The sequence below is a fragment of the Eublepharis macularius genome, chromosome 13, assembly GCF_028583425.1.
Source record: "Eublepharis macularius isolate TG4126 chromosome 13, MPM_Emac_v1.0, whole genome shotgun sequence".
NCBI classification, from domain to species: Eukaryota; Metazoa; Chordata; class Lepidosauria; order Squamata; family Eublepharidae; genus Eublepharis; species Eublepharis macularius.
The window spans coordinates 26,591,464-26,607,166 of NC_072802.1; the positions used below are offsets into that span (position 1 = coordinate 26,591,464).

The following is a 15,703-nucleotide window of genomic DNA, read 5'->3' on the forward strand; positions in this document are numbered from 1 at the left end:
GTGGGTGGTTCCATATGAGGTGATAGACCCGAGAGCTGTTGATAATGAACAACAATGTTTAACGTATAAAGAAATAACTAAAACTGAAGCATCCAAACTTAGAATAAAGACACAAGAGGAACTATCACCTAACTACGATTGGTTCCAGTATAGACAGATCAGAGACTTATATAATTCGGACTCTGTAAAGGGAGGTATACGAATAGAGAATTCGGAACTAGAGCAGACCCTTCTTAAAGAAGATAAGAAAAGAATATCCAAGGTATACCAAGTACTGTTGAAGTGGTATACCGAGGATGAGATAGTTAAAACACAAATGGTGAAATGGGCTATAAACTTTAATAAAGAAATAACAATGGAGGCATGGGAATACTTGTGGAAAACTACAATGAAGACAACGACATGTATTAATATCAAAGAGAACATTTATAAAATGATCTATCGTTGGTACATGACACCAAAGAAGATTGCGCTAGGGAATTTGAATACTTCTAATAAATGCTGGAAATGTAAGAAGCACGAGGGCTCCCTCTATCATATGTGGTGGTCGTGTGAGGTAGCCAGGCAGTACTGGGGGGAAATAATAAGAGAAATGAGTGAAATTTTACAATTTCAAATTAATAAGAACCCAGAACTCCTGCTACTGAACTTGGGAATGGAGGGAATTCCAGCCCAACACAGGACGTTGATATTTTATATGACAGCAGCAGCTAGACTTTTGTATGCGCAAAAATGGAAAGTACAAGAAGTGCCAACTATTGAAGATTGGACTTACAAATTGCTGTATATGGCTGAAATGGACAAGATGACAAGAAAATTGAGAGATCTGGACTCAGGGCAGTTCAACACAGACTGGGAGAAGCTGAAACAATACCTGGAGAAGAAATGGGAGGTGGGAGGAAAACTGTGGCAGTTTGAGAACTACTGAAGTATTGAAGTAGAGGGGGGAGACTTTACCGGGGGGAGAAGAGATAAATGTGAATTAATAAGCAGTCAGATTACTAGATTGACATATATATAGATATATATAGGTTAACAAACAGAACATAGAGAAAATAATTAATTATAAGGACTAAATATAAGGAGCGATTAACTAACAATATTTTCTTTTTTTTCTGACAAGTTTTGTACCAAACTGAATGTCTGAAGATATAGATGGGTCAAATTGATTGACTACGTGAGGAGAGATATATAGAACTATTATAAAAAGATAGAATGAGTAATATATATAGAGAATAAGTCAAATTGTTTGATATAAACGAACGTATGATCTATATGGTTTATGATATATAGAAATACCTGAAATTGAAAAATTGGGATAAATTGTTTATCTAAGATGGAAACAAAGGCTTACAGTTTGGGCATATAATGTTAAAAATAGTTAAGGATGTACTGCTTAGAATAATGGAGAATATATATTTGTTTTAGATAGAGGAAGCTAATAAAAGTAAGGGAAAGGGGACAAAGGGTTGGAAAGCTGTTGGAAGTCAACAAAAAGGGGGGGGAAAGGGAGGGGGTTAGAGATGAAAAAATTGGGGAAAATTGAATGTAAATGTGGAAATAATGGATTCTAACCCAATAAAAATTTTTCAAAAAAAAAAAGAAATTAAATGTTTCAAAAGGAGGATATGAATACTTAAATGGACATTTATTATAAAAGTACACCTTGTTTTCTTCAGTGTCACCATAACTAAAAGAAGTGCCAATCCCTTTACTAGTTCTTCCCCCAGTAGAGAGAATGGCTATTCAAATTCCATCTCTAACATCCACCCCAAGCTAGCACTCTCAGTCACTTGCTTGGACTGCTCTGAAGTCTTCCTTCTGGTCAGGCCCTTCTTTGGCTTGTTCCGTATCTTAAAGATAGTGACACATGTACAAAACTAGCCATTTCCTTCTTCTCAGGATTGATGACTGAAGAAGTTGGAGAAGGACACCAAGGTGTTGCACCTGGGAGACTCCACCCCCAAGTGACCCTCCCGGGCTCCTCTTCTTCTACCCTCTGCCTTTCTCGCTGTTCCCTTGCCTTCTTTCTTCAAACAGCTCTTCCTCCATTGTCATCCCCCTCTTCAGCTGTTTTTGTGGGAGCAACTGCTGAATTTTCACGTACCCACACTCTTGCTCTGAAAATGCTGGAGCTGACAGCTGGAAGGTCTCTCCCGCCAGACCCTTCAACTAGGGATGTAAAACATTCAATGTCTGAACAATAAGATTTATTTTGCCATTTATATATTGCTGTAAACTTTTAAACATTTTCCAAGACTTGGAAAAGTGGAAGACTATCTGCACACTCCAGGACCACTATCTCTGTGTTTCCCAGTGCTGGCCTAGTGTTAATGTGCACAGAAGATTGACACCAGAGCACATTACTATGCTATAATTTTATTAACAAAAATCAGCAGCAAGAATATTACGTAGGCTAGTTAGATGGTAAACTTGTTAATGTTTAGATGTTTGTTTGTACTTATTACGGCATTTCTATGCCTCTTGTTTCAAAGGGACCCAAAGCAGCGTATAGAATTTCCAAGGGATCTGAGTCCAGGTATCTGAAGAAGGGAGCTTTGATTCTTGAAAGTTTATGCCTTGAAAAATTTTGTTGGTCTCTTAAGGTGCCACTTGATTCAACTTTGTTGTTCTACTGCAGACCAACATGGCTACCTACCTGAAAGAAATTCCAAAACTACCAATTCAAACAGTATAAACAAAGATACAAGGAAAGTAAACATGTCCTGACTCAGTCCTTATTAACTAGGCTGGCTATTGTAGGCTTCAGGCGGCAAACCGTGGGCTAAGAGTCAAGATCACCTTGGCTCTTGGCTCTGGGTCATGCCCAAGGGATCATGCCTCTAGCTATGCCCAGATTTAAATACTTGGGGGGGGGGGAGTCAGCCCAGATGGTACTGATTAGCTGCTAGCGACCTAGCAGACTCTTCCCAACTGCCTCCTCTGCCAGGAAGTTGGAAAAGGCCAGCTTCCTGACAGGAGAGAAGCTGATAGTATAATTCAGTGTTTCCCAACCACGGTTCTAAGAACCCTGGGGTTATGCAGACATCATCAGGGGTTCTGCAAGAATCTCTCCTCTCGACCTCCCTTTGCAACACATAGGAAGAGTATCTCCCATGGCAAAAGACAGCTGCTGAGGCCAAAATCTGGGCCCTGCAATAGACAGCAGGGCCCCACCTCCCATCCTCCCCACTCACAAGTGAAGAGCACCCACCCTGGCTGCAGACTCTTGCTGCTGCCCTCTGGGAAGCTCATGATGCGCTCTCCCGCATGAACCATCACCCTGCAGCAAACTTGTAAATCCTCCACTTGTTTTCACGCTGCAGTTCAAATTCTTGTGAAAAGTGTGTGTGTGTGGGGGGGGGGACAGGTTCATAACCGCAGAGACTCAGCCCACTGAGCTCCTGCCTGCCTGGGATATGAATGGAGCAGTGGGAGAGGAAGGTGGGAGGCTTGCTTTTACCAGCTGCTGCCTTGGCTGCTCAAACTTTCTGCAGAGATGAAAAAGCAAAGAACTGTGTTACAAAGAACTGTGTTACAAATGCCCCATAAACATTTAGATTAGAAAATCACCATTCCCTGTCTTTGTTCAATATGCAGCCAGTTTTCAATCAGGAGAAAAAATTGCCTCTTAAGGTAGTAAGAGACTGAAGCTGGTAGGATAAATGGAAATGACTTGATCTTACAGTGCCAGAGATCCAGGTGAACAGGAGATAAAAATACTAAAGGTTTAAGGTCAATTTCTCCTTGTGCAGAGGAGTATTTTTACTTTTCAAATTCCATGCTTTGACTGATCATGTAAGAACCAAACCTCAGGGAGAGATGTTTGGACTTGGGGAGTGGGGGTGAGGGTGGGGTGGATCAGCTGCATTTTCAACTTTAATGTGTCAGCGGCATGACAGGACCGTGAGGCAGGCTTGCTCTTAAAGAGGGAATCTAAAATATTAGATAACACAGAAGAGATGGGGGAAATGCTTCACTTTTGTATGATGTGACATACATAGCAGCTCTTTACAAATAAATTTTCTTCACAATAATTTTGCAGTAATTGAACTGCACTATCCACTATAAATGTTTTGTGGCCTGTAAATGTTTTAATAGGTAGGGATTCTTCAGGATTTGAAAAATTAATTTAGGGAGTTCTTCTTGTGGGGGGGGAAAGGTTGGGAAACACTGCTAGTATATAACAGGGATGTGAAACTTCCCTAATAAAGCAACCTTTTAAAGTTCACTGTGTATTGGAACCTCACTGGAGCTAAGCTAAAGACCAATGAAGGTGGCTAAGTAGCCCACAAATGGATCATAAAACTGACCAATCAGAAATAAGGCACTTTGAATCCTTCTGCCCTGCCTTTCCTTCGAACTTAATCCTCAAGCAAGGTTCTTTCAGCGCTGAAATGATCATACGCTTAAAATCCATACATCCTAAACTTGAGCAGGGATGTCTACCAATACAAATCTAGTGAAGCTGATCATCCAGATATTGTGAACTGCTGGTATTTCGAGCTTGCTGATGTCTTCCGCTATTGATTTTCCTTCTTCACTCCTCCAGATCACTTTAACTAATACTTACTAATGCTTACATTCCCTCAGTTTCTTTGCCTCATGAAACATGCTCAACATTTTTTATTTCTTTTTTAATGAATGTGTAAACTAATTATTTTCCCTGTACCCCTTCCAGGCAGAATCTCCTTCTACAGGTTTCCCATTCTTCTGCCATCTTGAGAGGCACTCAGCCCTGACCCTGGCTCATAATCTCATAACTGAGAGGTATTAATAACCCATAGACTGTAAAGGATTTAGAAGGGTGCAATTCTTCTAAAGGTTGCACTGTTAGAAAATTTAAAACACATCAGGCTTTCCTTATTGCATTGCAGGGAGGGTCCCAGATGCTTCGCTAATGAGTTAGGGACCATAAATGTCACCACTATGTCACCTTACATATTATCTGTTGCTTTAAATATGTACTCCTATGTACTACCTGTGCTTCATGTTGTCTAATGTCAGTCCTAGAATTTATTATGTTCTGTTTCAGCATTTCTTCAACTCTGTATTGGATCCTTGCTAACGCTACGTCTTTGTAAACTTTTATTTATTTACCCTATGGCATTGTTTATGGAAATGTCCTTGACACTGTATGGAAATGTCCTTGATGCAGATTGTACTAATCTGCCATGAGTCTCAGTGAGAAAGTTGGACTATAAATGACATAAATAATAAATAAATGATAAATAAATCTAAAAGCACTTCAAAGCTCTATTTATTTAGCAACAATTTAAAAAACAACTAAATCGAAGATTTTATCATCCTTCCTCCTAAATTTATAATTCATTTTCTTTTTCATGGAATGAAGAAGAAATGGAGAGTTGAAGGTGCTGGCTTCTAAGTTACCTTTGTGGGCCATGATTAGACATGGGCACGAACAGCATTACAAACAGAAAAAAACAACAAATAGCCTAATCTGCTGTTCTCGAACAAGCTGTTCGTGAGGCCCCACCCTAAACGAACAGGTGATCGTTGCAAGCCTCGTTTGTTGCCTTTGGCAGCTGTTCGGCAAGCCAGACTGGCACCTGCTGCAATCAATCCCCTTGGCAACTGGTGGCAAGAAGGAACTGAACTCTGTCTGAACTCCTTCTGGCTTTCTTTCTGGCTTTAACCCTTCAAAGTATTTCCAGCAGAAAGTCCCATTTTTGCCACTGTGAAGAGAAAATGACAGCCAACAGGGAGACCCATGGATCATGCCTTTCCCGGGGTGCAATCTCTCTGAAACTTGAGAGGGGGGGGGTCTTCAGAGGGCAGTGAGGACTATGTTCCCTACAAATTTGATGGCTATTGGACATTGGGAAGGTCACTTTTGTAACCCCTCAAACTAGCTGTCAGCAGACACTGCTGTTTTTGCCAGGACAGGGCCCCTTAAACTATCAGCTGGCAGGCGGGAGGGAGGAATCCCCCCGCCTGCCAGCTGATAGTTTAAAGGGATCTTTAAAGGGCCAGGTAAGTGGGTTTGAAGGGAGGGGGGCTAAGTGAGGTGGGGTTAGGGGTGGTTCTGGCCCCCACGAACAACACACAATGAACATGTCCAGGAACAGTCCATGTTCATTATTTTTTGATGGCACCGAACGACGAACAGGGTGTTCAGGGTTTTTTTTCCGTTCGTGCCCATGTCTAGCCGTGATACTTCAAGGTCAAGATATGGCTATTAAATGGTCTGAAATATAGAGAATTCATTTAGTAAGTTCTATGCTAGGCAGTTGCCAAGGCAACTTCTTTAGTTACAGGACCAAAAATAAACTGAATACAATTTTTTTTCTTCGTAGACATAGTCCTTTGCATGATGTCTTGAACACCATACAATCTGATCTGAACTTTACTTTTAGATCTTAAGAATGTTTAACATTGAGATGTCAGATCTTAAAAGCTGTTCATATTTAGGCTTTGCCTAATATTGTAAATCTAATATTGCTTTAATTCTATACTCCGAAAGTTTATGGAGAGGTGAGTTCCTAGCATGGTGGACACCACTGCTACTTTAGTAACTGTTCTGATTTAAAAATCTAACACTGATTAACGAGACTAAGCCAGGCAGAGTTCATACTAAGTCACCAACTCACTCAGAGGAAACTGGCACTATAGTTGTAGCTTGAATGATGGCATTCCAACATACTATTTACCCAATTGTCTAGTGCATGAAACATAGCATATTCCAGAAGCTATGCAAGGTCATATTGGTTTGCTGAAACTGAATATCCCCATACATTATTCTAACGTCATATAAGGTTTCTGTCTTAGAGATTATAAAACCATAGTCACAATAGTCCATATTAACAGAAGAAAATGTAAGTAAGCACTTCTTCCAGCCTAGCCAAAGTTATCAGAGCAAGGGGTGGCTGTGAGATTCTCAGTGAACAACCTGGAAAAACATTACATTCATCAAGATTTCTTCTGAAAGTGGAGTAATGCCAAGCACTTCATAATGTGATTGAGGTATTTTGTCAAACAGTTCCATTACACTTAAAAAAAACATCATGGAGGGTGTTGTTAAAATTTAAAATACCATTAATATAATTAATTATTTTGTTAACATAAAAGCAATTAAATATAGGGTTCTCGTTATTAATTCAGACAAAATTCAAACTGCAGATAAAAGATGACAGAACCTATTCCATCATTTACCTCTAAACTTCTTTCCTGCCCATCATCCAAAGGAACAGACAATAACCACAATGATAAGATGGGGAAGACTATGGTAAGGGCAACTGTAATCATTAAGGCTACATCAAGTTACTCAGAACAGAGGAATGGATGAAGATTAGAGTCAGCTTTACTAATTAAACAGTTAATTATTTGAGTGTGAAAGGGCTAGTAAAGAGTTATCGCATCTTCAAGGGCAACAATGTGGAACTGATAGTTGGTTTCATCCATGTAAAGAGACAACTGGAAATTGTTCCACGTGGGCAGCAAGCAGTACCTGGCCCACCACATTTGCCATCTATGAGCATACATCTTTGGCAGCTGTGCACAAAATACCTCAATTCTAGCCTAGGGGGACCAATATCTATCTAAGGCAAAAGACAGGGAGAATTTAATGGCCATTTATACTTCTGAGGTATATTAACAAGAGTATATTAACTGGAGGCCAACAAAATGCAGCATTGCCCTTTCTTCAGCACACAGTATTGTGCTGCAACATCTAGGGGAAGGGAAACTGTGAATCATCCTGCTTGGCACCATGAAAGCAAGGGATGGCTGGCCACCCAATTGAACATTTAATTTCAAAACTAGCTTAGTAAACACCTGGGTATAGAAAGCAGCTGTATATCACTTTTTTCAAATAAAGTTACATTGTCAAATATATATATAAGATTTCCTGTGGTAAATGGTGACCCACAGGTGGTTACTTTTAGCTGTAATCAATTGCTGGAAAAGGCAGCCGTTCACAGTAAGACACAACCAGGAAATCAGAGCATTCCTAATACAATGAAGATAAAAAAACCCTTAGATCACACAAGCCTCGAGCCTTGTGTACCATTCCTTCCACTCAAGAGTGCCATGCTGAAATATTGTTGGAATTGTTTTCAACTTGGGTCTCATTAGCAAGTATTTGGGTTCATAAGATATGATAAACCATTTCTAGGCACAGCTAGGGCACCCTGCATCCTGCTCTCAAACAGTGCCCCCAAATACTTTGGCTATAGTGTCAACACTTGGAAGACAATCCTACCCCATATTCTTAATGGACCACTCTCAGACCAACTAAGGATTGCCATCTCAAACAGTTCCGTATTTATACTGGACAGTAGGATCCTCTGCAAAACAAGGTGTGCTTACAGTCTTTGTTGCACACTGAGTGCTCCAGAGCCCAGGAATGTACAGCTTTCCTGGCAGTTCTGGGCCTCTATCAAACAGTGACACGCCCCACCCTTGAAAGAGCTACACCTTTGACTTAATATTTTGCACTGTGCCTTTGAAGGAAGGTCTTGTTCCAAGGTTGAAGATTCAGCCTGAACCATGGTCTGACCATCATCTGCTGAAGACAATATGGCCCCAACACCCCACAAAACAGAAAACCTTCATGGATCCTTCTAGATTCCAAAATGCCCTTGGGGATTTAGGATTCCAAACAAATGCTCTATTTAGGCTGTGGTAGGAGCTTGAAATGTGAAAATTCTTGAAGCTATTGACAGCATTGCTCCTCAATAACCTCTCCAGCCCTTGGGATGGAAACCATCCCCATGGTTTACCACAGAGCTGGGTGGTCTACAGAGGGCTATAAGATGTCTAGGATGATATTGATGGAAAACTTTCGCTGAAACTGGTACAGCATGCTACAGAGCCCATTGGAAGAACTATGAAGAGGTGACGAGAGCAGCAAAGAAATGTTATTTCTCTGCAACCATTGCATCAGCTAGTTCAGGACCACCCCAACTTTTCATGGTATTGTGACATCATCTAACTCCTAAATCCAAATCTCAATAGTCTCAAGGACATACAATTAGCTATGATGCCTTCCCAAAGTTTTTTCTGATAAAATAGCACAAATACACTCTGATCTGGATGCCAGCTATAATACAGGCAAGGTAGAAGAAATACTTAATACACCATCTGGTTCATGTATGGACCACTTTGACCAAGTCACAATGATGGATTTTGACAGGATCCTGGCATCTGTGAAGGCTACCACTTGTGCACCAGATCCTTGTCCATCTTGACGGTTAAAAATCTTGTAAGGACCACATAAATGAGCCCTTGAGGTGTATCATAGATCACCCACTAACTCAAAGAACTTTCCTTTTATCACTCAAACAGTCAGTTATCTACCCATTAATTAAAAAACCATCCCTAGACAAAAACAATGTGGCCCATTATCACCAGTCTCTAATCTGCCCTGTCTGGGTAAAACGATTGAGAGAACAGTAGCTGACGAACTCCAGATCTTCTTGGATAACCCTGATGCTTTGGACTCTTTTCATTCTGAATTTAGGCCAGGGTATGGGACAGAGATGGCTCTGGTAGCTTTAGTTGATGATCTCCATCTGAATGCAATAACAACAACAACAGCGTGCTTATATACTTCCCTTCTGGGCAGATTAGTACCGCACACAGCAGTGAACAAAGTCAGTGTTATTATCCCCACAATACAGCTGGGGCTGAAAGAAGTTGCTTACCCAAAGCCACCTGCAGAGTTCATGACAACAGTGGAAGTAGAACTAGTAGAGTACTGATTCACAGTCCAACTACTTAATCACTATGCTACTCTAGCTGTCTAGACAAAGGCCACGCCTCTTTACTGTTCCTCCTGGATTTATCGGCAGCCTTTGATACAGTAGGCTGTGCTATCCTGTTGAGGTATCTGGAGGCAGAAAAGGGTATCAAGGGACATACCTTGGACAGGTTTAAATCATTTCTCATGGAACAGACTCAAATGTTGCTGTTGGAGACCAGCTACCCCCAGAATGGAAATTATCTTGTGGGGTTCCACAGTGTACAATCTTATTCCCCATGTTATTCAACCTCTATGTAAAGCCTTTGGGAGAACTCATTCATAGCTATGGAACTGGATGCCATCAATATGAAGATGACACTGAGCTCTGTATCTCAGTATCCAAAACACCATGGGATACAGAGGGTCAATGCCTTGCAGTTTCGGCCAAATGGCTCAAAGCAAACAAATTGAAACTGAACCGAGACAAGACAAAAGTGTTGCTGGTTGGGAAGATAAAGATTTGGAATGGCATTCTACTTCCCACTTTTAATGGAGTTCATCTAACCCTTGAAGATTCAGTTAAGAGCCTAGGGGTTATATTGGATCCAGTGCTACTGCTATTAAGCAAGTTAAAGCAGTGAGAAAAATGCTTCCTACAAACTTAATCTAGCCTGGAAGATGGTCCCCTACCTCATCATAGCCAATCTGGCCACCTGGATCCATGCCATGGTTGAATTGAGAGTTGACTACTGTAATGCACTGTCCATAGGTCTCCCCTCCCCTCAGAAACTCCATGTGGTGCAGAATGCTGCAACTGAGTTATTATCAGGAGAAAGGAGGACCATGAATATTACTCCCGTTTTGCAGACTCTCCATTGGCTACCTATTAGCTACCAGACTCAATTCAAGCTATTCAATTCAAGCTATTCAAGCCCTTCATGGCCTTGATCCCTCATATCTACGAGATCAACTCTCTCTTTGTGTTCCACCACGGCAGCTTCGCTCATCTGAACAGGGCCTTTTGCAGGTGCCACCTTGCACATGTGTAAAATCAACAGCTGCCCAAACACATGCATTCTCTGTGGTAGCCTCCACTTTATGGAACAGTCTACCTGAAGAGGTTAGGCAAGCTCCTATTCTCCTGGCTTTCCACAAACTACACAAAACTGAATTAGTCAAGAGCATTTTTTTTCCTCGGATAGGAGGGCTGTACTGTAAGGAAGTGGTGTCAAAGAGCTGCATTAGTAAAGGGATAGGAACTGTAGGCTATTCTACTATGTACTATCAGTAAAGACATAGGGACTATAGACTGTTCTGTTCTACTATGACTGTCCCTGTAAGTATGATACTACCGGGTAGTTCTTACGTTGTTTAATATGTCAGGCTTAGAATTGCTTATGTTCTATTTCAGCATTTCTTCAGTTTTGTATTGGATTTCTACTGGTTTTAAATCTTTGCAAATTTGTTTATTGAAATCATTGACATTGTTTATTGAAATCTATTTGAAACTGACTACTGACTCACACTGTGCAATCTACCTTGAGTTGCAGTGAGAAAGGTGGGCTACAAATAACGTAAATAAATAAAATTGATTCCAGTGGCTTAGGCATACTAGATCTGTCAAGATCTGAGAAACATATTCATATTCCATTCTCTATAGGAAGCACACTACAGCAAAACTTCTTGACTGGTACCTTACAAAAGACATTTCAATCACCACATCTGGTATTCATCCTTAGATTCCTGAGGTTAAGCATGTGTAAAGCTCACAGCATCATTCTGAAAAGCATCCATGTGGCTGATCATGACTTACATGGTATCCAGCACAGATTGTTACCTTTACTTTACTCTTTCCTCACAGGTGTCTTTCAGTTTTTAGATTGCAAAGCAGGGACATGTCTTATGCTCTGATGGTGCCATACAAATAAATAAAGCTAAAAAAAAAATAACACATAGAGCAACCTTTAGTTTAAACTGAGCCACAGTATGCATGATATACATACATGGTGTCAGCTTCAGACACACATAATACTGCATGTCCTTTGGTACTCAACAGCATCCTTTTATTTATATACTTCATTTATATTCCACCTTCTTCCCCAATGGGGACCCAAAGCAGCACACATAATCCTCCTCTCCATTTTATCCTCACAACAACCTGTGATTTATATTTGGCTGAAAGTATGGCACCATAGAGAACAACCAGATTTCCAGGATATACGCTTGCAAGAATCAAAGCTTCCTTCTTCAGATAGCTCTGATTCTCAAAAACCTATACCCTGAAAATGTGCCACTGGACTCAAACCCTCGTGTTCTACTGCAACCCAACAGGGCTACCTACCTGAAACTAGGCTGAGCATGCACAACTTGGCAAAATTTCAAAGCAGAGTAGAGACTCTATCCACTACACACAGGCTCTCTTTTAAGATACCTCAGTGGTACAACACATGCCTGACATGTTGAAGCTGCTAGGCTCAATCCTAGTTATCTACAGTTAAAGGGATTTACTGCTGAAGTTCATATCACCCTTCCTCCAAGGGTCTCAGAGTGGCATGCATGGCTCTCTGTTCCTCCATATTTTTTCCCACACAAAAAACCCTGTGAAGTTGGTCTAATTGTATGACTGGCCTAGAGTAGGCCAGTGACCTTCATGTGGTGGTGGAGAGTGCCCTCAAGTCACAGCTGGCATCCCCTGGAGGGGTTTCCATGGCAAGAGACTAACAGAGGTGGTTTGCCATTGCCTGCCTCTGCAATCCTGGTCTTCACTGGAGTTCTCCCATCCAATTACTAACCAAGGCCAACCCTGCTTAGCTTTTGAGATCTGACAAGATCAGTCTCTCCTGGGCTATCCTTCATGACTGAGCACTAATTTGACCTTCCCCCGTCCTAGTCTCACCCTCTAATCACCATACTGGCTCCCAAAGAGCAAGCAAGGACCTAGGAAATATATTTCAAAGACACAGCTCATCTTAGTAGACAGTACTGGCTATCTGCACCCACTGTTTGACTCAGCAGAAAGCAGCTCCATGCACAGGGTTCTTTTCTTAAAGTGAGCCATTCTGGGCCCCTTTTTGAGGAGAAAAGTGGGTTAGAGTACTTTAATAAAATGCATAGCTTCAAGCCAGCCCTTGTGACCTTACATGATTTTTTCCTCATGCTTAATGCCACTCCAAAACTTTCTTCATCCACTTTGGACAACAAAACTTTCTTCTCCTAATGGTCCTCCTCATGTCAAACTGAAAAAAGAGCTACCACTTTTTTCTCAGGTAAGACTCATGTGTTGTTAATAGGTGTATGCCTAGATCTCAGACTGTCAGCAGGCAGATATCACTTTTCTTGGCAATAAATGAGTGCCAAAACTTTCAACTACTACATTCCTGTCAGACAGCTGTTCAAGATACAGGAGATATGCTAAGGGGAAAGTGGCATTCTGGACACACTTGCCATATTTTGCAGTGGAGAAACTCCTATGCTTTAAACTGGAACTTTTCTGGCAGGAACTCAACATGTGAAACTCTCCCCATTATTACATATCAAGAAAGAAACACCAAAGCATAGGAGTCCTGTCAGGGGGGGAAAGCAGATAGCAACCCCCCTAAACTGGCTCTAACCTCTGTCCCAAAAGTAACTCTCAGTAACCCCCCAGTTATCTACCACTGACTACTTTCCTATTGGCCCTCCATCTGTTTCTGTAGTCTTAACCCAACATGCAGAAACCTTACACGTGAAGTTGTTCTAGCATAAAGATTATGAGAACTATTTTTTTACAAGCTGAACTCAACTTAATTTCCAGAGAAGTTGTTGTATTCGCCTGTTGTAGAGCACCATCAGCAAAAGGAAGCTTGGTGTAGCACTTCAAGCATACCAACCTATGTATTGTGACAAAGCAGACTCTTGCCTATTTGTAAGAAAGTAAACTCTTATCATCCTTTACAAAAGTGCAAAACAACTTTGTTGCTTTTGCCAAGAATTTCTGTACAATGTATAGCTTCTATTGTTCCAAAAGCACCTGAAAAACCAAGCACCACACAATGATTGCTCTTTACTTCAAACCCTGCCCACAGGCCTGTTCAAATCACAAGAGCAGGGCCAATACGAAGCTGCAAACCGCAATGAGGCTCATCACTTGGAACATCTTAAGAAAATGAACAAGTCACGCTGTTGCTACCAGTTTACTTTCTGTGGGTTGCTGTTCAAGATGTAGGAGCAGGTGAAAGAAACTGGCAGCCAAAATAAGGTTTGTCAGATTCAAGGGGCAATACTTCATACTGATGCTTCTGCAGCCGAGTGTGTGTCTGTTACAGAGTACAGGAGCAGGGCCAGCAATAAAAAAAAAGATCACCACCACAGTAGAGAGTGTGACAAATCTTATGGTGTCAAAACGACAAAATAACTGCCACTTCCTTCCAAAGTCTTGCGGGCCTACCAGTCAAGACAGAACCAGAGACAGAAATTGGCAACCACAATAAAATCTGTCAGATTAAAGAGGTAACAAACAATTCATGCTACTGCTTCTGCAGCTGGGTGGGTGTCTGTTACCAACTACAGAAGCAGGGCCAGTTGCAAGAATAATAAAAAAGATCACCGCTACAATAAAGAAACTGACAAACCTTAAGGCGTCAGGATAATGAAACCCCTGCCACTTTGTTCTAAAGTCTTGCCAGCCTACTAGTCAAGACAGACAACCAGAGACAGTAATTGGCAACCACCATCAAATCTGTCAGATTAAAGGGGTAACAATTCAAGCTACTGCTTCTACAGCTGAGTTGTGTGTCAGTTACCAACTACAGAAGAAGGGCCAGTAACAAGAATAATTTAAAAAAGCACCACCTCAAGAAAGAAACTGACAAACTTTAAATTGTCAGGACAACAAAACCACTGCCACTTAGTTCCAAATTCTTACCGGCCTACTAGTCAAGACAGACAACCAGAGGCAGAAATTGGCAACCCCAAGAAGATCTGTCAGATTTGAGGAGTAACAATTCCTGCTACTGCTCCTGCAGCTGAGTGTGTGTCTGTTACCAACTTCAGAGGCAGGGCCAGTAACAAGACCTAGGAATAAAGAAACTGACAAACCTTACGGTGTCACCATAACAAAACCACTGCCGCTTAGTCCTAAAGTCTTGCCGGCCTACTAGTCAGGACAGACAACCAGAGATTCTGGAAAACTGGCAACCACAAGAAGAGGCGTGAGTTTCCAAAGCACGCCCACCAACTCGCGTTTGGGAGAGTGAATGGGCACAGGGACCAGGGCAGGGGAAGAGGGCAGTGAAATCTGTGCGATGCGCAGGGCGCAGGGGCAGAGGCGGGCAAGCCCAGGAAGCGCGGGCCGTCGCTGGGTCCGGTTCCGTTCCTGGCTACGGCCAGCCCACGAGGAGAAGACTGGCCCAGGCCCCCGACAAGGCAGGCTCTTCTTCCCCCGCCACCCCCAGCCCGCGCGCCCTCCTTCCGCCCTTCCCTCACCAGCTTGGGCTTGTTCTTGTTCTCCTCGTCGGGGGCGCGCCCGCTGCCGCCCCGCTTGGCATTCATCTTCCCCGGCTCTTCCTCGCCGCCGCCGGCTCCCTGGCTCTCCATGCCGCTTCCTCTCAGGCCCCCATAGGCGCCGCGCAGGTGAAGGCGAAGGGCGGGCGGGTCAGGCCGGCCCCGCCTCGCGAAAGGGCGAGTCAGGCGGGCCGCTCGGTCGCCGCTCGTCTCCCCTTTTTTGGTCGCCGCCTCTCCTGACAGGGACAGCCGGCGCGCCAGCCAGCCCTTCTGCGCATGCTCTGCTCCCCCTCCTTCCGCAGACGGAGGGGGGAGAGAAACACGGCAGGGCCTCTGCGCATGCGCCGCCTCTCTTCCACCGCAAAAAGCTGAAGCCGCAGTACGGTGATGCTGCCCTTACACTGGGTTTAGGAGGACACCCCGGAAGTGGCCGCGAAGGGACAATAGTTAGGGAAAGCGGCAGGAAAGCCTGGCGGAAGTCAGAGGGTGCATGGCTGAGAACGGGTGAAAGGATGAAGA

General features: G+C 42.6%; 1 protein-coding gene across 1 annotated transcript in view; it reads right to left on the reverse strand.

The window, feature by feature from the left end:
• DIAPH2 (diaphanous related formin 2) overlaps positions 1 to 15,422 on the reverse strand; it is a 444,699-nt gene extending 429,277 nt beyond the window's left edge. Inside the window, exon 1 of the mRNA XM_054995941.1 lies at positions 15,167 to 15,422. Coding sequence (XP_054851916.1) covers positions 15,167 to 15,277 — 111 coding nt within the window. The 5' untranslated portion in view covers positions 15,278 to 15,422. The remainder of the gene's footprint in view (positions 1 to 15,166) is intronic.
• Positions 15,423 to 15,703: the final 281 nt, after the last annotated feature.